Source organism: Ricinus communis, chromosome 1 (genome assembly GCF_019578655.1).
Source record: "Ricinus communis isolate WT05 ecotype wild-type chromosome 1, ASM1957865v1, whole genome shotgun sequence".
Taxonomy (NCBI): domain Eukaryota; kingdom Viridiplantae; phylum Streptophyta; class Magnoliopsida; order Malpighiales; family Euphorbiaceae; genus Ricinus; species Ricinus communis.
The window spans coordinates 10,490,511-10,512,465 of NC_063256.1; the positions used below are offsets into that span (position 1 = coordinate 10,490,511).

The 21,955-nt window shown below is 27.5% G+C and overlaps 2 protein-coding genes across 2 annotated transcripts; one reads left to right on the plus strand and one right to left on the minus strand.

The window, feature by feature from the left end:
* Nucleotides 1–12,394: 12,394 nt before the first annotated feature.
* Nucleotides 12,395–13,187, plus strand: LOC8263504 (ethylene-responsive transcription factor ERF023). The gene has a single exon (XM_002523282.4). It carries the CDS (start codon nucleotides 12,445–12,447, stop codon nucleotides 13,039–13,041), a length of 597 nt encoding a protein of 198 aa, XP_002523328.1. The 5' UTR covers nucleotides 12,395–12,444; the 3' UTR covers nucleotides 13,042–13,187.
* A 2,691-nt stretch (nucleotides 13,188–15,878) lies between these two features.
* LOC8263505 lies at nucleotides 15,879–17,792 on the minus strand. The gene is made up of 3 exons (XM_002523283.4): nucleotides 17,314–17,792; nucleotides 16,930–17,000; nucleotides 15,879–16,687 (listed from the first exon to the last, which is right to left on the minus strand). Exons 1-3 carry the CDS (start codon nucleotides 17,452–17,454, stop codon nucleotides 16,231–16,233), a joined length of 669 nt encoding a protein of 222 aa, XP_002523329.2. The 5' UTR covers nucleotides 17,455–17,792; the 3' UTR covers nucleotides 15,879–16,230.
* Nucleotides 17,793–21,955: the final 4,163 nt, after the last annotated feature.

Consider the following 21,955-nt stretch of genomic DNA (forward strand, 5'->3'; position numbering starts at 1 on the left):
TAACTGATTATAAGAATTCAACAGCTGAGCGAAAGTATATTTTCCTTTTAAGTGTATCTTTTCATACGCGTAAGCTTAAATTATTTTTCGAATTTCAGTCCAAAAATCAAATACAAAAAATAGATTTAATAGTGAAAATGAGCAGTGGCTCCAATGAAGCCAAGAGTAGTGGAAGGGAATGATTTAGGTTCCACGAAAACTTATAAATGAATTACATTTTTGTATTGGATGGGTATTAATTACTGAACTTTTCGAAAATTCTCAAGAAATGTTTTAGAAACTTTAAAAAAAATTATATTTTTTTTAAATTTTATAAATTGTTGGAAACTGTTTAAAACTATTTAGCAAATAGCATGAGTATTTATTAGATAAATCAGGCAAATGAAGTATGATTTTACTTTTTCAATAGAATGCATTTTATATACCAAAATAACTATAAATTTTTATTATTTATTATTCTGATTTTTCATAAATTATTATTTATATAAAATTAATTGAAGGAACTAGCATAATTAAAAATGTTTAACTTATTAGATATCTTTTTTTTTTTTTAAATTAGAATTTTGATATCAGAACACTAATATCAATATTGTCAGAGTAATATATATATATATATATATATATATATATATATATATATATATATATATATATATATATATATAATTATATTTAAGAAATTTATAGGTCCGTCCTGTGTTGGTGTCATGTCACATTTTTAATTCCTATTTCAACTATCATACAACTAACTGGGGAAACAATCATGGTACCCTTTGATGGGAGTGAAGAAAGTAGTAGCTAAAGGCTTAATTTGCTTCTCATGGCAACTACCCTGAAATCTACTATTCAACTTCAATTACATGTGAATCAATCGTTCCAGGCTGGAGTGTGTACTTAACATGGAGCTCAGCTCACAATATTATTCTTGTCTTTAGTTTAACTTTCCAATTTTAAAAAATTAAAGAAGAAAAAAGATAAAAAAAAAAAACCGAAATGTCAGTCTCTGTCAGCCCTTTTAATGTGGGCTTGACCCGCTAAGGGATTTGTGGCCTTCAGCGATCCGAATACATTAAACATCATAGGCCCCTTAAAAACAAACGTTACAGCAAGACCTCAGAAGAAGCTTGGTAAACCACGTGTACTATTCTCACCAATTGCACGTGACTCATACACGAATCTGACACGTCTATCATCAGCCAAGTATCCACGACCAGTCTTATGATCTGTAACACCAGCCGTCCGTTTTGCAAATTTATGCACGATAAAAAAAAGGGTCTTATGCTATCTGCCTGTAGAGGAATTATTACGTAAATATAATATAAAACATGATAAGCAGAGACGACGAACGACATATTGTTATCTGTCGCTTAATGTTGCTACTATGTCCGTACATAACCACCGCGTGCTTGGCGTGTGGATATTATTACCTTTTTTTTTTTAAATCTTTTTATATATTTATGGAAAATCTAAAATTTGATAGACTATAAAACATATGATAGTTATTTTCTTCCACTTAATGAAAAAAATACATCTAATGCAGCTCGTCATAATAACAAAAATACATCTAATGTAAAAGAAAAACTTAAAAAAAAGATATTTAAATTTGAAACCTTTCATCTTAAAATAAAATAAAATAAAATTACTCTTGCTATTTGAACTAGACTTAAAGTATTTTGCCTTTAAACTTTTATGTTGTAGTAAAAATCGCCTCGTCTTACATATTTCTAATATTAAATGAAATAAATAAAATTTATATGGTTCAAAATATATGTATATTATATTTATTAATAATATTTAATTACTAATTAATTTTATACTTTTTAATTATTATATATAATTGTTTAATATTTTAAAATAAACACTATTTTTAAAATATAAAATTTTATAATAAAAAATATGTGGTAAATTATTTCTCTATATTAAAAGAATTATTAAATTAGTAAAAATTTATTACTTTTAAATATAAAATATACAAAATGTATATATATAAAATTTTAAATATTTAGATTATTAAATTTAGGACAAACTTATTTGTTAATTCATAATTATTATTTTTTTACAAAGCACAATCGACTTACCATGTCATATTTTTATAATAAAATTTTAAAAATAATCATTGAAAAATATAGTTTTAAAAAAGATATAGATATATATTTAAAATTATAAAGTAATTAAATAAAATTATTTAAAAGTATAAAATATAAAATTTAATTGATTCCTATTAATAAGGAAATGAGTAGGAGAAAAAAATAAAATAAAATAAAAAAAACTGTAAAATGTCACAAGTGAAAGCATGGACTTGTATTGACCAAGTGACGTCTTTAATTTTTATTGGTTACCGACTAGTTTGAACTTTATTAATTTATATTGATTTGTCATTTTCTCGATCGAGTTGGTTCCTTGTCCCTTTTTGATTTAGTTCACAATTTATAGGTTGAGAGAGGAAATCCCCTACTTGGACGGTGCCACTATATTTATCACCTACCTTTTATACATCATATTAATCTCTCTTTCTTGGCAACAGATACTTTATGTGCAAAGTCATCATTTATACGGCATATCTAATTCATACTATCTATCAAAAATTTCAATTATATATTTGCAAAATTTGATGAATTTGAACTCTAACACTTATTCTAAAATATGATTTGGCATTATCTGATAGTTTAATATTAAGTATATATTTAAAATATTTTAGTATTTTAATAATAATATTATATATATATATATATATATATATATAAAATATGATAAAAATAAACATTTATATCTCATTTAAGTTTAATTATCTAATTTTAGATAGCCAATATAGAAAAATATTAAAAAATATTAAAAAAATAAGTTTAAATATAACTGTTGTTATCAAAAATTTCAAAATTAAGACACATGGATTGTTGGACTAGCCAAAATTTACATAGCTTAAAATAAGCATTTTAATTATTTTATATTATTACTAAAATTTATATCCAGAATTATTTATGAAATAATGTTTAGTGAAAATAAATAGTCTTATTTATTGTAAACTTTAAATTTCATTTTAAAATCTTTATAATCAATTTTCTGTGATATCATCCTCAATTATTAGTTGGATTTTGATTTTCAAAAGTAACGGAATAATTTTGGATAAAAACAATTTAGTTAAAGGGAGGCAGTCAAATTCTTTTCTATGAAGGAATGCAAATTTTTTTGGTTTTGAAAGAAGAAAAGCTGCATCTGCTTGGCTTCACTACCATTTCTGAGCAACTTTTCATTTTTTGTTTCTCCTGGTAGGGATGGCGTTGGATGTAGACCTGGCAGGCAAGGTACGTCGTCGTCTTAATTAATTAATTAAAATTAATTAATGAGCTGCTTCAGATGAGGTCCATTTATTTGGTAGCTATAAATTATGATAACAGACAGGGTGGTTTTAACAATCGCATCCTGGGTAACATATCAGGAAAGCATTGCAAGTTATCTTTGCTTCTATCAAACACCATCACATATTAATAAGAAGAAAAATATCATTTTGAGAGGATTACTGACCCATCTTCATGATTCTACTCTTGTTATCTATTTATTGCTGAACTTTTGATCATGAGAAATGTTCATGGGTAACAGATTACTTTTCGTTGTTGAGACTTCCCATTTAACTCTCATTTTTCAGAAACTTCTTGTCCTTAACGTCACAGTGTAATGCTAAACGTTATATGTTATAATTAATTTTCAGAAAGAAAAGAATATGAAAGAGTAATTAACATTAAAATTGGAGAGGAACATAAGACGTAAATCACTCATCAAGTTTAGAGCTCCAAAAGCTAATGAATCTTACAAAATCATAACAGTTAATATTAAAGTCTCGCTGCACTTTTGTATTTATTTGATCCCCACAAGTCACATCAAATGATGGAAAACTGAGAATAGTTATGTCGTTCAGACCCGATAGCTTTTTGGGAACAAAATTGCAGTGTCTTGATATGAACTTTTGCTGCAAAACAAAATCAACCCCAAATTAACAACCATGTGGGTTTTTTTGGACAGTAATAAATTTTCGAGGAGAAAAAATACTTGAGAAATAATGTAAATTGACATTAAAAAAATAATAGAGAAACAAAGGATAAAATAACATACAGATTACTCATATATTTCTATAATCTATATAAAAACATGAATGGAAAAGTTTTTAAAACGACTAAAATGTATTTAAAATTAATTAATAATTACTAAATTTATTATAATTCTATGTATAATTAATTAATTAAATTTTTCTTAGTTTTAGTAGAATTAGTTAACAATTAATTTTATATGTTTATTATTATAATAATTTTATTATTATTATTAATAACTAACTCTATTAATATAATTTTATTACACATGAATTACTTTATATGCTTCCCTCCGCATAGTCTGATATTGAATTATTATTTACTTATTTTAAAAATTAAATCCTATAAATGTATTAAGTTTGGTTGATATTAAATTCTATAGATATTACATGGTTACTTCTAGACTGGTAGAAAAATTTTATTAATTGTTTTAATATGTTGAGACTGGTAAAATTTTTTATATTTGTGTAAGTATTGCGGCTTCCTTTTGTAATATGATAGTTGCATAAATTAAAGTAGAAATAATAATAATATATAATATTAAAATAAAAATAATTTAAGAAAAATATAATAACTTGAATATAATTAATAAAAAATAAGTTCGCATGTCTACATATACCTCGAAATATTTAATATTTTGAAAATATTAAATTAATAAAATACCACTATAAAAATTATATAAAATAAAAACTCATATTATTACAATAAACAACAAGAACCCAACATCTTCAATATATATACCTTCACAAAAACAACCTTAAATAATCTATTTTTTTCTTTAATACATATACATAATAAAATTGAAAAAACAATTATTATAACTAATATATTTATGGATTAAGAAATTATTAAATATTAAAATTATTAATTTATTAAGTTCAATTATATTAATTAAATAAAAGTATTTTCTAAAATTTTATTAATTATATTAATTTATTAAATATTAAATGCTAAAAAAGTCTCTACTTTTCTCTTTTATCTAACTTATCATTTCTATAAATTTATTATATAAATAATAATAATTATTATTATTATATTTAAATTTTGGTTTTCTTCCATGAGTGCTTATACCATTTATATATTTTTATAAAAAATAATAAGTGAGATAGACCGATTGCAAAACAAATATTTAAAGCGAGTATCCAAAAAAAAAATATTATTAACATTTTTATTTTTTAATATATAAAAATAGAAAATGCTAGCATTATTCTCTTTTAACACTCTTTTTACAATTAGTTCATTTAACTGTTTTAATAAAAATCTGTAATTAATTGGGAACAATGGACTACAAATGATATTTATTTGTACGTGGCTTTTGTTGATAAGTAGTATTCTCTGTCAACTAATAGATAATTGATAAAATTTAAAATTTAAATATACTAGTTGCTTACACATGCGCTACACGATTATTATTATCATAAAATTAATTTTTAGGTATATTTTAATAAATTTTTTAATATTTAATATTAATTTCTAATATTTGAAAAGATAATAACAAACTAATTATTTTTACATGTCTTTAATTCTTTTTAAAATTTTATTAATATAATAATATAAAAATTATTTTTAAATAGTTATTTATTAATTCTAATATTATATAAACTAATATTGTCAATATAATTGATATTAATTTTTTTAGAATTAGAAATTATTATATAATTAAATATTAATTTAATAGTGAATATAATATTTTAAAATATTATTTTATATATTTAAAATTATTATTTAATTATAAAATTAATTTATTAGTTAATATAATATTAAAATATAATTAATATAATATTTTTTAGAATAATCATTTATCTAATTAGAAAACTAATTTGTCACGACCCGATCTGCGCGCCCGTAACCGACACTAGGGAATGGTTAGGCTTAAGACCACCAAGTCCCGTAGTAAGCCTTACTAATCGATATTCAATAAAGTACATGTGAAAATATAATATTAATTATGTCTGACATGCCATACACAAATCTAACCGATCCTTGATAATATTTCACGTCCAGTATGGATCAGAATAATCATAATAAATAAAAAATACTACTGCAGGAGGTCAAAAATATAAAATAACTAAAAATATAAAAGTATAGATTATTTACAATAAGCCCGATGAAGAAAGAAGTCAGATTGTCAAAACGTAGACGGCGAAGAACTAACCGTCACCTGAAAATTCAAATTGAGAATGTCAGTCTTGAGAGTGAGTTAAAATCATACAACCCTGTAACTATTGCAGTCTCCTCAATAAAATAATATTCATTAACTCGGTATATCATATGCCATAATTTAGATAAAAAATACATTTAAAGACTTATGGGATGAGTAGCTCAGCAGAATCCTAACGCAAAATGCTAGTAGCCTTTCGGCTCTCTTATTCCAATAGGTCTAGCGTCGAGAGAGCGAAGCTCAACCAGGGTCTTTACATCTAGGCTGAACACTTGATTCCCAATTAAGCCGGTGCCCAGAAAGCATTGCTAGACTAGGAATCTTTCTCCACCAGTCAAGCTTTCATAGCCTAGAGAGTTATACTCGACCAGGGCAAAATCCAAAAATAACCTTTGTTACTTGACTCTGACCATTACCGGTATACACGCGGTCCTGATGCAACCCATCAGGTGGCATGTTCTACTGTCACCTCATCCCAAAGTCACAATCACAACATTATATATATAAAAATTTATAAATAGACTATTTATAGGCAACATAGTTTATTCGATTACATACTGAGAAATAAAGTTTAGTAATATCGGGTAAAGCAAACATGCAAAATATCTGTAGGTAAAATAGTAATAGTATTAAATAATATTATTTAAAATATCATAAATAACGAGATAAATTAACCAATAACAATATTAGTATTATTCGCGATGATTATCAATTAAATGAAATTTACTTATAATAATGATAATGATAATCATACATCAACATTAAACATTAAATATTGCATGAAATCTAGACATGCCAAAGTACAACAATTATATGACTGTAACTCACAGTTCTGTTGCGCTTCGCAGTCCGCTCCTACGCCTCGGATGGAGCTGGCGGGATGGACAGATTATCTATTTACGACAACACTCAGTTAATAGTCATTCTTAAATTTTTCTAGGCTTAGACCCTTAGATTAGACTGCCTAAAATTATTTTAGACTTGAGAATTCTGTCGAAAATTTGGCAGAACCTTTCCTAAATTGCAGACATTTATCTCCCCCCCGGTACAACGGATCCAGAAATTGCTAGAAACACTTTAAATATTCTGCTATTAATTAACGAAAGTTGGACTACCAAAACTACATTATTTCTCCCGATTCCGCAACACACCACAGTTACAATTAATTAAATCCAATTAATTTTAAATTATCCATAATTGATATTTAATAGCAATAATATTTTTCTAAAATTACAACATAATTTTTAGGGTCTAAATAAAATTATACCGAGTTAGAATTTCAATATTTCGTGCGTCCTAAAAACACTGGGGTCCGGAAGCCAGTCCTGCCAACGGTGTCGAAATTCGAATCCGAAAGCGCCTATGTAAAGCTCAAGTTGCGGGGAGTCCAAAAACACGAGAGTTTCGGCCTGAAACTCGCCGGAAGGCACCAGATCAGGGACCAGAAAGGGGCTACTTCGGTGAAGCTCCTCCGAAGCTGCCGGTGGAGGAAATCGACGGGGGAGACTTGTTCTACGGGTTTTCAAAGGTAAGGAGCCCAAATTCAGCGTCGAATGGCCGAATGAACACTGACAGGAGGCTGAAATAGTGACAACAGCTCCCTTTCTTTAGGTGACGCTGCTGCAGAGGGGAGAGGTGTTGTTGGCGGCTGCGGCGGCGGTAGCTCGGTGCAAGCAGGGAGGGGAAGTGGCAGTCGACGGGGAAAGAAGGGAGGGAGAGGGAGGAAAGGGAGGGAAGGAAAAAGAAAGGAAAGGGAGGAAAGAATAAGGAAGGAAAATATATTATTATTATTATTTTATTATTTTATTTTTTTAATTTCTGGGTATTACATAATTTATTTTTAATATGTTACTTCTTAGGATTAAATGAATGTTTAATTAGGAATGTAACTTAAAATTAATAAATTAATTGAAAAAAATTACAAAATTACATATAAGCTTGAATCTCATTTCTCAAAATAAGAACACATGTCAAAATAAAAATTCTATGTGTCAAAGATTAAGCACACAAATTAAAAAAAATTAGAGGTCTTATAAATTAATGCATATTAATTGTTTACTAGTGCATTGCATGAGTGTTACTATTGTTTCGCTTATAAAATAAAATTTATAGATACAATATAATAAATTATTTAATATTTAATATTATTTTATAAAATAATAGCAAACTATCTATTTTTAAATATTTTTAGTCTTTTCTATAATTTTAATAGTGCAATAATATATAAATTATTTTTAGAATATTTATTTATTAATTCTAATATTATATAAATTAATACTATCAATATAATTGATATTACTATTCTTTTGAAATTAGAAATTATTATATGATTAAAAATTAATTTATTATTGAATATAATATTTAAAAATATTATTTTATTATAATTAGAATCATTATCTAATTAGAAAACTAATTTATTAGTTAATATAATATTAAAATATAATTAATATGTTATTTTTAGAATAGTCATTATTTAATCAAAAAATTAATTTATTATTAACATGTTATTTTTTAGAATTAGAATGAGTGTTTAATTAGGAACGTAACTTATTAAAAAATAATTAATAAGTACAACTTACAATAGATAAGTTTAAACTTGACTACATTCAATAAATACATACTAATCTTATTATAAAGCTGGGCTTTTTGTCTAAACTTCATTGATCGTATTGACTAACCAATATACAATATCTTGCCTGCGATTGTTGCAACGACAAGAAATATGTTCCACTCGGTGGCTATATTGAGCATTAAATCGATTTCGTTATATTTGACGAGTCTTTAAATGAGTCTGATATCTTGAATATCATAATTAAGCTCATTCTAACTCCCATGACATAAGACAAATAAGATAAAATAAAATACACATATTATTTTATTAATAAAAATTAACAAACAACTAAGAAAAAAATTTAAACAAATTTTCAACTAAATAAATTTATTTTTATTATTAAAAAGTCTTGATCTGTTCATGAATATTGAAACTTTAGGAGTTATGAAATCTTCTTCTATACATCTTTGATTTGCCATATAAGTTTCTCTAAGTTTACTGCTAAAAAAACACAAGAGATTTTATAATTAAAATTTATAAATTCTGAACAATTCATATAAAAAATATAAATATAATTTAATTAATTTTATTGCGACTGAAAAAATTATGAGAAAAAAAAAGTAATAAAAATAGCTACCATCCGCGCCAAAGAAAAGCTGTAAAACCGGAGCAAAAAAGAAAAAGAAAAAAAAAAAAAAAGGAGACCTATAGTTTGCTTCTTTTCTTACAAAGGTCATAGTTTGTTTCACAAAATTTATTTCCAAAAAATTGGTATGATTCTTCTTAGGTTTTTTCCTATGCGACTTTTATTGATTTGCGTTACTCCCTATTAAACACTAGATAATGAATGCTATGCTTTGGAATTTAGATAGATTTAGTGTGCAATTCTGTAATTTTCTTATTTTCAGAATTGGAGATTATTATTTCTTTTAGCATACTTTGGAAATTTGAGTTTTCTAAATTTATTTGATTTTCCCTTTTCATTCCTTTCAATTTTATTTTATTGTTTAAATGAAAAGCAATTATAATATATGTCCTATATTCAGCAATTGAGTGTAATATATACACATTAGATGAAGATGCAGAAAATTATTTCTAAAAATTCTTACTCAAATCCTCACATCTATATATCCATCCATCGCTTTTCTCTTTCTCTACTCTTTGTTTTAAAATATTATTAATATGCCTAATTATTAACTAAATTTTTGAACTTTATACTTTTTAATAATTTTATCTAATTATTTTAAATTTTAATTAAATACTTATACTTTCAATTTATTTTTAAAAATAATTTTAGACTATATTTTTTAAAATTTTACGAGGAGAAAAATAATATGGCAAGTTTATTCTAATTATTAACATAAAAATTAGTGAATCAATAAAAAAATAAATGTGTAAAAATATATATGTATATGAGACTTTTAATTGTTATATTATTAAGTTTAGAATAAACTATTTTTACGGATTTAAATTATTACTTTTTTAGTTAGCATAATCGACTTCTCGCATCATCTTTTTTAAAGTTAAGTTTTAGAATTTTTCATAGAAAAATATTTTTTAAAGTAAATTAAAAATATATATATTTATTTTAAAATCTTAAAACAGTTCAATAAAATTGTTAAAAAGTAGATAATTCGAGATTTAATTGATAACTATGTGTTTTTAATATAAAGAAATAGAATTAGGAGAAAATTTCAGTAATTATGGGATTAATTTACCGTTTGCACTTAAACAGATAAATGGTCACAATATCCAAAATTATAATTTACTACTTAAGTTTAATGGTGTGCATTACAATAAATAAAAAATTAACATATATTATGTGTGTATTATATTATAATATTAAATAATTTAAATATATTTTATTATTTAAAATTAAAAAATATGTATCAATTGATATCTAAATACAAATATAGAAAAAAAAATACATTTGGTATGCAGTTGGTGAAATTTCATTTTCTTAAAGGACGGAGCAAACCAAAATGTGTGTACTTCTTTTTGGAAAGTTACAAACAGTAAAAAGAGTTTGGTAACTAAGGAACAAAGGCTTCCCGATAACAATGATTGGGCATCCACATAATCAAGTTATGATTGTGAAGGTTAAAAGTGGAAATTTTGGTGGCCCTTATTAAGCACATGACCTCGAAGTACAGACACCTATATCCCGTTTGTTTGTTTATTTAATAATCTGTTTTCCGAAAATATTCTTATGAGAAACATCTTTTTAAAATTAATATATTTTCTGTTCTATACTGAAAGATAATCTCCTTGGGGATTATTTTCTGTATTTCAACTACATTTAATGTATTACTCAACGATTTATATTGAAGTTTTTTCTTTATTGTAATTTGAATATAAAAATTACATAAAAATAAAAATATTTTATTATGTCACTAGACTGATGCGTGTTATAAATAACTGTCTATAATAGTCCGTGTCTGTCTGATTATTTCACAGTAATTTTATTATTAATTGAGTATTTCAATTTTGACCAAAAAATTTATCTCTTTTATATATAAAAGTAAAAGGGAGGGCTTATTTCCTTTTCATTTTTCTATTGACTGAATCTTTGTGGATGCACTAAAAACTAAAAGACATAAATATATATATATATAATATATATATTGGGCTAAACAAACGTAGCCCTAATATTAATTTGATAGTTTGATGTCAAAATCAAGGTTAACATCTCCTCCAAATAACAAATATCATGCCAGAAAATCACACCCAAAAGCCCATAAAAAAACGAGCAAAAAGCGTTTGATCACCAATTGCCCGTGCGACCGCCCACCATGTGAACCTTCCCCCCACCCCAGGACCCCAAAAGCTACACCCATTGTTCAGCTCTTGACGATGATTGATGTCCCATATGAAAGCGCAGATTAGTCATTTTACTTACCGATTCGTTCCGATTCCACCGCTCGGGAACGAATACGTGTATCACGATTTGAAGAGGGCCATTGTTCTAGCATTCCACATGCTGAGGAATGTGTTAAATATCATTATCAGTTTAATGAGGACAAACAAGATTCCATTCTTAAACTTTGTCTTAAACAAAACAGTATTACTTCCTACTTATAGTTCGAGCACGCCAAGACAGAATAGCCCCAAAAGCATCTCATAATCCATACTAACACATATGTAAATTATATATAAATGGATGATTTTTTAAATACAAATAAACAGAGTTAAATATTAATAATATGTTATTTTTTATTATATATTGTATTTGTAGTAATTGATTTATTTATTATTATTAACTATTAATAATTGAAAACAACTAATACTAATACGATAATTAATAAATAAATTACATACTATTATCTAATATGAAACAAGTAATATGTGAAAAAAGTCATTACAATTTGATTAAAAAATTAACAGATCAGTTTCCTGTTTGTTAGTGGATAGTTTTTAGTAATATTTTTTTTTTCATATTTTTCTACGTATTAATTTTACATTAGATTTTTACTTCATAATAAATGCTGGTATGAAAACTCGCTTATTTTAATATATCTCATTCTAGACAGGGGCATTTCAGGAATTAAATATAAACGGTTATTATGTCTATAGTTCCGGAGGACAAAAATATAAATAAATGTCATGACTTATTATGTACAAGGCCAAAAAGAAAAAGACTCCCAACGTAAATGGAGCAACAACCATACACTGAAGATGACATGACCACTACTACCTCTCCGCTTGAAAATACTACAACTACGACTGCCGGAATCCACCAGAACTCCGATGTTACTCGAGGCGGTGGAACACGACATCCGGTCTACCGAGGTGTTAGGAAGCGGCGGTGGGGGAAATGGGTGTCTGAAATTCGAGAACCGAGGAAAAAATCAAGAATTTGGCTAGGGTCATTCCCCGTGCCAGAAATGGCCGCAAAAGCATATGATGTCGCCGCCTATTGTCTTAAAGGCTGCAAAGCTCAGCTGAATTTTCCTGACGAAGTTGAGGACTTACCACGGCCGTCCACATGTACGGCTAGAGATATTCAAGCAGCAGCAGCACAGGCAGCGCATTCGATGATTGCTGTTAAATCTAGCAACATAACAAATAGCGACGAGGGAGACGGCGACGGGGAAGGCGATCCTGATGACTTCTGGGGTGAAATTGAATTGCCAGAATTGATGAATAGCGGGTTCAATTGTAGCTCTTGTGTATGGACTTATGCTACGTCCGGCGAATCCACGTGGCAGGATGGAGAGGCTACTCTGCAGTTCATGGCATGTCTCTAGTTTGCATGAATGGAGCAATTTCAGGGCTTTTGGCAGGCATGTAAATTTTCATATGCAGTTTCAGGCGGTTCTATATGTACTTTTGCAGTATCTGTTAATCGTTGTTATATACTAAAATAACAGTTTAAAACTTCGTCCTGTTATTATTTGTTCTAGTTAGCAGTTGATAATAAATATTAATGTCACATCTATTAATATATTAGAATTTTGAACTTTTTTTTATCAGATTGTATTATCAAGTAATTATTTTACATATACTTTTTAATTTGATTTTTTCTCCTAATCATATTATAGATCTGAAAAAGAAAAACTCATAATTAACGTTAATTATTAAAATATGTATTAGTAATTCTTTATTTTGGTCTTTTAAAAGGATCCTACAACCTGCAGCATTTATACAGGTAAGGATATGATTAAAAAAAAAAAAAAACTGGTGACATTGTCTGCAACACAGGCTCTTTAATTAGTTTGATAAAAGGGTCATGTCAGGATTCTGAGTATATATAAATATGAAAATAGGAACTGAATGTTAAGAACAGGCACTTGAGGAGAGAATCTGTAACCGTTGATGTGGGCAATCTTCTTCTGACTTTTAAAACCGTCCAGCTGATCCTTTATCTTTCGCAATTGCTTGTAAAAACGGCACTGCTAAGTTAACACTAGTACATTTTCATGGATGATGAATTTGTTAATATTAATAGTAAAGGCGGCAGAACTGCTCAGAAATTGCCAAAGTAAAAATGATTGCTGCGTCAGTCTTATATATTCTTCAGTCATAGCAGTGTTGGTATTGGTAATTCAGTACATTCTTCATGATTATGACTGATTAAGATAAAACTTCTAAGAGGTTCGGATATTGGCAGTAATATTTGCTGACACGGAACATAAATGTTAAGTGAAACTATAGATGGTGTGGCTTTATGCCTTTCTTTTTCTAGCCGATAAATCAGGTAAGAGAAAAAGAAATAATAATAATATATACGGTTTGTATTTAGTTTTATTTTAATTATAAAATTTTAATTTGTTTCATTATAATCATTTAATTTTAATTGTATTTCAATTAAATAAACTGTAAAAATTGACACATAATAAAAATAATATTAAGAGAGAAATATAATATTATAATATTTTATTTTTAAATTGATTAAATTATAACTAAAATTAAAATTAAATAATTAAAATAAAAATATCTTTATAACCAAAATGAAATTAAATATACAAGTTAGTAACTATTTATATTATTATTCTAAATAAAATTTAGTTTCATTTCAAAAGAAAATTAGTATTGCATCTATAATTTTTCGAGAGAAAAGAAAAAAATAATTTATTAAGTGCTAAAAGTATCAACATATCCATAAAGGAAATTCAAGAGTTTCAAAAATAAAATTGAGCGAACCAAAAATAATTAAATGTAAATTTGCAGAGGAAAAAAGAAAAAGAAAAGAGAAGAAAATGGATTTCATAATGCTAGTTTAAATAAATAAAATAAAAATTTAAAATTGTTTTAGGAGTTAAACTTTCTAATTTATCTATCATTTTCTGAAATTTTTTTAAAAGTTACATTTTTTTGTCGTTAAATTTAAAAAAAAAAATCTTAAATTTTTTTTCTTTATTTTCTCTTTTTTATTTCACTTTTTGAATAAAACAGAAACTTCTGTTAATCAGTGGAAACATCATTACGCAAATCCTCCCAAAAATGTGGAGACACAACCCAATAAGAGGGGCTAGCAAGAAAATTGATGCCTTAGCTAAACTATGACCAACACCGCTTGCTTGCGTCTTTGTAAAAACCAAGGGAGAATTCCTTCCCAGCTGATTCACAATTCAGAAAGTGGCCCTGGATGGATTTTTGGCCCAAAACAGCTGAATGTGCAACTGATATTTAAGCACACTTTCAGTTCAACCTAAAGCCTTATCACACAAACTCTCTCCCTTTTCTTTTAGAGGTTATGTGGAAGAAGAAATTAGATCACATGCAGTTACAATATTAGGAGTAGAGTACAAATTCACAGCTCGGTACACCCATAATAATGATTATTATTAAATAATCTTGCGTGCATGTATATATATATACATATATAGAAAGAGCAATGCACTGGTTACTGAGCAATAAGTTACTGAAAAAGATTGCTAACAACCTTATAGGGTCAAAAAGGGCCAATTCATTTTTTCTGACAATGATACGTACTTGCCAAAAAATTATGTAAAACCCACTGATAAATCAGACATGATTACCATATAGTCAAAATTTTCATTTATGGATTTTACTTGCATAGTTGTTAGTACAACGCATATATTCTGTATTCTTAGATTTCTTTTTTAAGTGAATTTAAATGCATACTTCATTCATAGATTTTTTTCTGAAAAGGAAAAGGATTATTCATTATTTCTTTTTCTTTTTTCCATTCTAAGTATAGCTGTTATTGTAACTCGATTTGTTCAAGCACACTAATCCGAAGCTAATTCCTTCATTTTTTTCTTATTGTTCCTACAAAATCGTTAATGTGTATATCAAAAGTAATATCTTGTCTACTTATTATTTTGATTCCCGTTTGGACTTTGTCGGAACTTGGTTTTACAAGACAGGATATTTCTCTCACAACCATTTCATCAGTTTCCATTAAAACAAAATTGGTTAAATTTATAAAACTTTTAGGTATACTTCAGCTACCATATCATTCATCGACACTTTCAATACAGATGAGTCGCTGCTACAATGTGTATATAAAAAGTTTATCTAAGATAACTTTATAAAAATATATCTCATTCTACAATGTGTATATTTCATTGATTTAACATTTAATTTAGAGAAATTTTAAGATAACTTTATAAAAATATAGAGTAAAATTGACTTTGTTAATAGCTATCATTAAATGATGAGGTGCAATAATATAATAACTTTATAAATTTTATGTGACTTGTAATTTTAAAATGATGGATTTGTAAAATCCATATGTAACCTAGAATTATCAAACTCAACACAAGTCGGAAAGAAGGGGAAACAATTTATCACCACCCGGCCCTCACTTGCAGCGATCGGTCTCAGATTACATATATGTCTAAGGACTTTGTTTTGCCAAGTTTCACATACAGGTTTGGTCATTTTCATTCTTCTTCATATCTATTTCTCCATCAAGATCATAAATTTTCTCATTAAGTTTGTCAGCTGGAGATAGCATGATGCCAATTTTAACCAGTGCTGGCACTCCCACTAATAGCAGCACCACCACCGCCACCAATTAATCTCTCATTATCAATGCTGCCCTTGTTACTTTTCCCTTCTCCTCTATCTTTCTTCTTGCCCCAAAGCGGGCCAAACCCAGAATAATAGTAAAATTCCTGCCAATTTGAATTCAAGGACCTGGTTCGTTTGGCTGCCCTTAGTCTGACTCTTCTACGCGCCCCGCAATTCACCTTTTCAGTTTTCTTGATTGGGGAATCTGTAAGGCCAAGATCACAATGAGAATCAGCAGTGCTGCTGCTGCAAGATTTGACATAGGCAAAATGATGGCCACACATGGAGTCGGCTGGTTCATTCTCGTTCTTGCAATGCCAAGTGTCCTTGTCATCGATATCACTACTCTCGCTTCTGTTTAATTTGAATTCGCTCTCTAGTTTCGCTTCTTGATTATCCATGACCGTTTCTCTGTTTTCCACCATCACATGTTATATATATATATATATATATATATATATATGTATATATTTTGTATCATATCCAGTTATCCACCATTGATAAATTTTATAGGCTATCTTATATGATCGGCAACTATTACAAAAACCCTAATACTCAATAAAAGAACACGCAAAATATATGTATATATATATATATATATATATATATATATATATAATGCTGGAATTGCTAGAATGATTTTAATTAATTACCTATCATCAGCAGCAGCAGGAACAGAGTCATAGAGGGTCCCATTTCCATCGAAGCTATTTTGTCTCTCGAACTAATATACAAAGCATAAAAATATCAAACCAAAGAAGGAGAAGATATATTATAATAAATACTACTAGAGAGAAATAGTACCAATTTACCTAATTGGGTATTAGGTGAGACCAAACCTTAAAACTTACAAAATTTAGGTTTTCACAAGAATCCTAACGTGGCATATATTGGGAAAACCCTAGAAGCGGAGAGATAGAGATCAAGAAAACGGAAAAAAAAAAAAAAAACAAAGCAAGAAGAGGGATAAGTGGATATAAAAGCGAAACGGGTTTTGGTGGATCTGTTTAAATTAAAGAAAAAAAGAGAGAAATTACCTGACGAACAGATTCTTGAGTGAAGGGAATCGCATCCCATGGTGACTGATTAAGCTGGCAAAAGTGGGGCTGCAGCTGCTCTGCATTATCAACTCCCAAACCTAACCCGTGACACAACTTTCTGTTCTTGCGAATCCTCATATGTGACTGAAACCACTGATTTTATTGGTGAAACCACTGATCATTCATAGCTCTGTCTCTGGTTTTTCCTGGTGCAGATTTCTCTCTCTTTTTTTTTTTTCTTTGAAGGGGTTAAACTCGATAAGTTGATTCAGTACTGTTGTTGTTTGCTTAGTGCAAGTGTGTGGGTTTTTCGACCCTTCAAATGGCTTGCTTTTATTGACGGTTTTGGCCCTAGGGTTGGTCAGACTCATCAATTACAGGTGTTTTTGATGGATATTACACGGCAGATAAGTTGTTTAAAATTAATTTTTTTATTTCTAATTGGTAAAATCCATTGCACAGTGCTCTGTCCTATTGCCGCCTACCATATAAACATACACTGCACCATTTTCACTTAAAAGGAAGTTTTTGCCTCCGCTATATTCGTCTTTATCCGTATCCGTCACCCCCCATCGATATCTTAATACATATTTATTAATTTCATATAATATAATATATATATCAATTATTTAATACTAAAATTTAAAATATTTATATATATATATATATATATATATATATCTCATTTTTATTAATTATAATATATATATCAATTATAAATAAAAATGTCATTTATACTTATATATTAAGATATTAAGATTTCAATTCTTAAAAAAATAAAATCAAGTTTTAAATTATTCTCAAGAAGAATTTAATTGGTATTTTATTCATAATTTTTTAGAAAATATTAAATTAATATTCAATAAAAATATCTATATGAGCTTATCACTTTTATATTAAATAATAAAAAATAAATAATTTATTAATTTTATATATAAATAAAAATATTTAAAAATATATAATTTTTTATATAATATATAAAAATTAGTTTATTTATTATTATTATTATTATTTTTAAATTTATTAATTAATAATTAAATTAAATTATTTAATTCAATTTTTAATTTCTTCCAAATTTAGTTTAAAAGATTGTCATTCTGATCAGTCAATTGACTTATACATTAATGGGTATATTAAGAGCAATCATTAAAATAAATTTGACATAAGAGATTACTATGAAATACTGATATTTCTCATAAGTCAAAATATCTGTATCAGACACTTTTTCTAAAACAGTTAGTTTTCAAAATATATCAGATATGTACTTGACACGTGTTTATACATTTCATAATCTTTTTATTATTTTGATTTTTAGCAACATGGCTACCACTTGGCTACAATACCGCCTGGCTAAAAAAAGGACATGCGCGAATAAAAGTTGGTAATTTATTCATAATTTTTTTAAAAACATCAAATTAAAATTCAATCAAATATCTAAGTGAGTTTATCACTTTTATATTAAATAATAAATAAATAAATAATTTATCAATTTTATATATAAATAAAAATATTCAAAAATAGATACTTTTTTATATAATATATAAAAATTAGTTTACTTATTATTATTATTATTATTATTGTTATTATTATTATTATTATTATTATTATGTAACTGACCAACTGCTCAACTTTAAACAATTTTTTGAAAAATATCAAATTAATATTCAATTAAAATTTTTATTTATGTTTATCGCTTTTATATTAAGTAAAAGAATAGATAATTTATAAATTTTATATATAAATAAAAATATTCAAAAATAGATAATTTTTATATAATACATAAAAATTAGTTTACTTATTATTATTATTATTATTATTATTATATAAACTGTTTAACTTTAAAAGATTATCATTCTTATCAGTCAATTGACTTGCACATTAATAGGTGTATATTAAGAGTAATCATTAAATAAATATGACATGGGAGATTACTATGAAACACTGATATTTCTCAGAAGTAAAAGTATCTGTATCACTTTTTTTTAAAACAGTTCGTTTCTAAAACATATTAGAAATGTATTTGATATGTGTAAGCATGGAATTTCAGAAACTTGCTTTTTAATGCTTTGGACAATCTTTGTATGCTCATCAGTCCATGCAGGGAGATTTTTCTTTAATCTATCATGGAAGGGCTTTGCTAAACAGTTCAAATTTGGATAAAAATCCATAACATAATTCAAACTGCCAAGGAACCTTTGCAATTGAGTTTTTTCCAAAATTTTGTTTGGAGATTTTGAAGTAAAGGCTAGAGACCTTTCAATTGGGGTGATAGTTCACCGGGAGATGTAGTGGCCAAGAAATCTAATTTTTGTTTGGAATAAAGATATCTTGGACTTTGAAACTACTAGATCATTTTTCTTAACAACATAGAAAAATGTCTCCAAATGTTTGAAATGTTGCTCTCGAGAATTTGAAAATATCAACACATCATCGATATAGACAATGCAAAACTTTAAATAAGGATTAAAAATGTCATTCATAATTTTTTGAAATTCAGAAGGAGCATTTTTTAATCCGAAGGGCATTACATTCCATTCGTACTGGTCAAATGGGACTGTAAATGCAGTTTTGTACCGATCTTTAGGATGGATATGGATTTGCCAAAATCCTGACTTCATATCAAATTTTGAAAAAATAAAAGTAGAATGAAGCTTTTGAAGAAGATCTTTTTTGTTTGGAATGGGGTATCTAATCCACTTTAGGGCTTTATTCAAAGGTTTGTAGTTAATCACCAACCTAGGTGTTCCTCTTTCTATCTCACTATTTTTGTTGACATAGAAGGCTGCACACGACTAGGGGGATCTAGATTTGGTAATCAAACCCTTTTGCTCTAAAATCATATCTTGGTATCAGAGCCAACAGGGTTCCAGGAAGAAACATCATCTGCATAAAAGAGATTTTAAAATCATTTTAATCTGCTTCATATCACCGATAAACAAACTTATTCATTTATGCACAGTAAGTCTCGTCTGGTGTAAGGGCAGCAAATCTGGTAAGGGCAGCAAATCTGGTGGCTTGGTTCATATTTGTTTAGAAAGTTATCTTGATTTATTTTAAAATGAATTTAGAACGTTTTTTCTGTAGATCTTCTTCTTTCTCAAACTCTTCTACCTCTGAGTCGTCAAGATCAAAAGGTTTAGTAAATAGTGAGGAAATCACTATTGAAGATTTTTCAAAGCATATTGATGATTAGGAAATACCCAAGGTTCAAAAGAAGCAAATCTATGAGTTTTCAAAGTTAAATCTCTTCAAAACTGATTTTACTATCAAAACTGAAGAAAGAGATATTCAAATTTCAAAGCCTTTTAAAGAAATTTATCTTTTGAATCCAAAGACCCTCCAGAAGCATAAAGAAAAAGACTATAAGTACATTCATATAGGCCTTGTCCAGGTAGGAATAAAGCCCCTTACCAAAACAGGTTTAGATACTTCCATCTTAGCAGTCCTTAGAGATGCTAGGTTTACAAATTTCTATGATTCTTTATTAGGTATTGTTGAGTCAAGCCTTAATAAAGGATCAATTTCTTTCAATTGTTTTCCAAACATTACAATATCTTTAAATAATAAAAATGTTTTAAAGAGCATTGTTCTTCAAATAAAGACACAAAATTACAAAATGCTTGAAGGATCTATTCCGATAGCATTAATTTTCAAAATACATTACAAGGCCATAATTTCTGCTTTTGGTTCGAAATACAAGCTCCACTCACCAAAAGGAGAAACCTTATTCCTCTAAACAGATCTTTCCAAATCCAATGCAACTATTTCAAAAACTATTCAATGGAAGGATATCACTCTTCCAGAAGAATGGATCCTTGAAGGTGCAGCTCAACCTGAATCACCAAAGCAAACAGAGCCAAATACAAACCTCAGAAACATAACCCAGTTTCCAGATGGGAAAGTAAAGCTTACATTCAACAGGAAATCAACCTCTTCTAGATATTCTAATGATGACTCTTCAACCTCGACCATAGATATTGGAAGGGTGTCAAAAATACCTTCTGTTATTTATGCCCCTTACAAAGAACCAACCCCATCACAAATAAAACCAAGATTTTCAACATCTGATATACCAAGCTCAAGCACCATATTACAAAATGTTGATTACCAAAGCAATATCCCTAGACCCGTTTACAATGAACCAAAGAAAGATAATGATATAGAGACCGTTTCTACCCCCTCTTCACCATCACCATCTGCAATAACTCAAAATCTAGAAGCAGAAATCAACATGATTTCAAAAGATTTTCAAATCAATAAAAAGCTTTTACATGAAGATTTCTATTCAAAGAAAAACCATTCTAAAAAATTTTAGTTTTTTAAACATTTTTTACAAGAAAAGGACAGTATCCAAGAAAGATACTACCAATTTTGCATACAAAACAAGATCCAAATTAAATTTTTTGATTGGTTTCAGATTTATTGCAAAGAAAATAGTATTCTTTATCCTTTCAAAGAAAAACTTATTAGTCCTGTTACTGTAAGGAACAAGACTCTAGAGTGGAAGGTCGGAGAAAACCAAACCATCCAGTCTGAACATTCTTCCCTTAGGAAAATAACCATTCCTTATGGAGAGAACGAAATAGAAGCCACACCTTACAAATTAGTAAGAGAAGACCTTGAGAAAAATGTCAAGAAT

Excerpts from the sequence above, each read along its gene's own strand:
- LOC8263505 (XM_002523283.4), bottom strand. The coding sequence starts at position 17,454 with ATGAGGATTCGCAAGAACAGAAAGTTGTGTCACGGGTTAGGTTTGGGA. Across the intron at positions 17,001-17,313 it reads CTCAAGAATCTGTTCGTCAG|TTCGAGAGACAAAATAGCTT; the intron begins GTAATTTCTCTC and ends TTTGTATATTAG. Across the intron at positions 16,688-16,929 it reads CCTGCTGCTGCTGATGATAG|AGAAACGGTCATGGATAATC; the intron begins GTAATTAATTAA and ends GGTGGAAAACAG.
- LOC8263504 (XM_002523282.4), top strand. The coding sequence starts at position 12,445 with ATGGAGCAACAACCATACACTGAAGATGACATGACCACTACTACCTCT.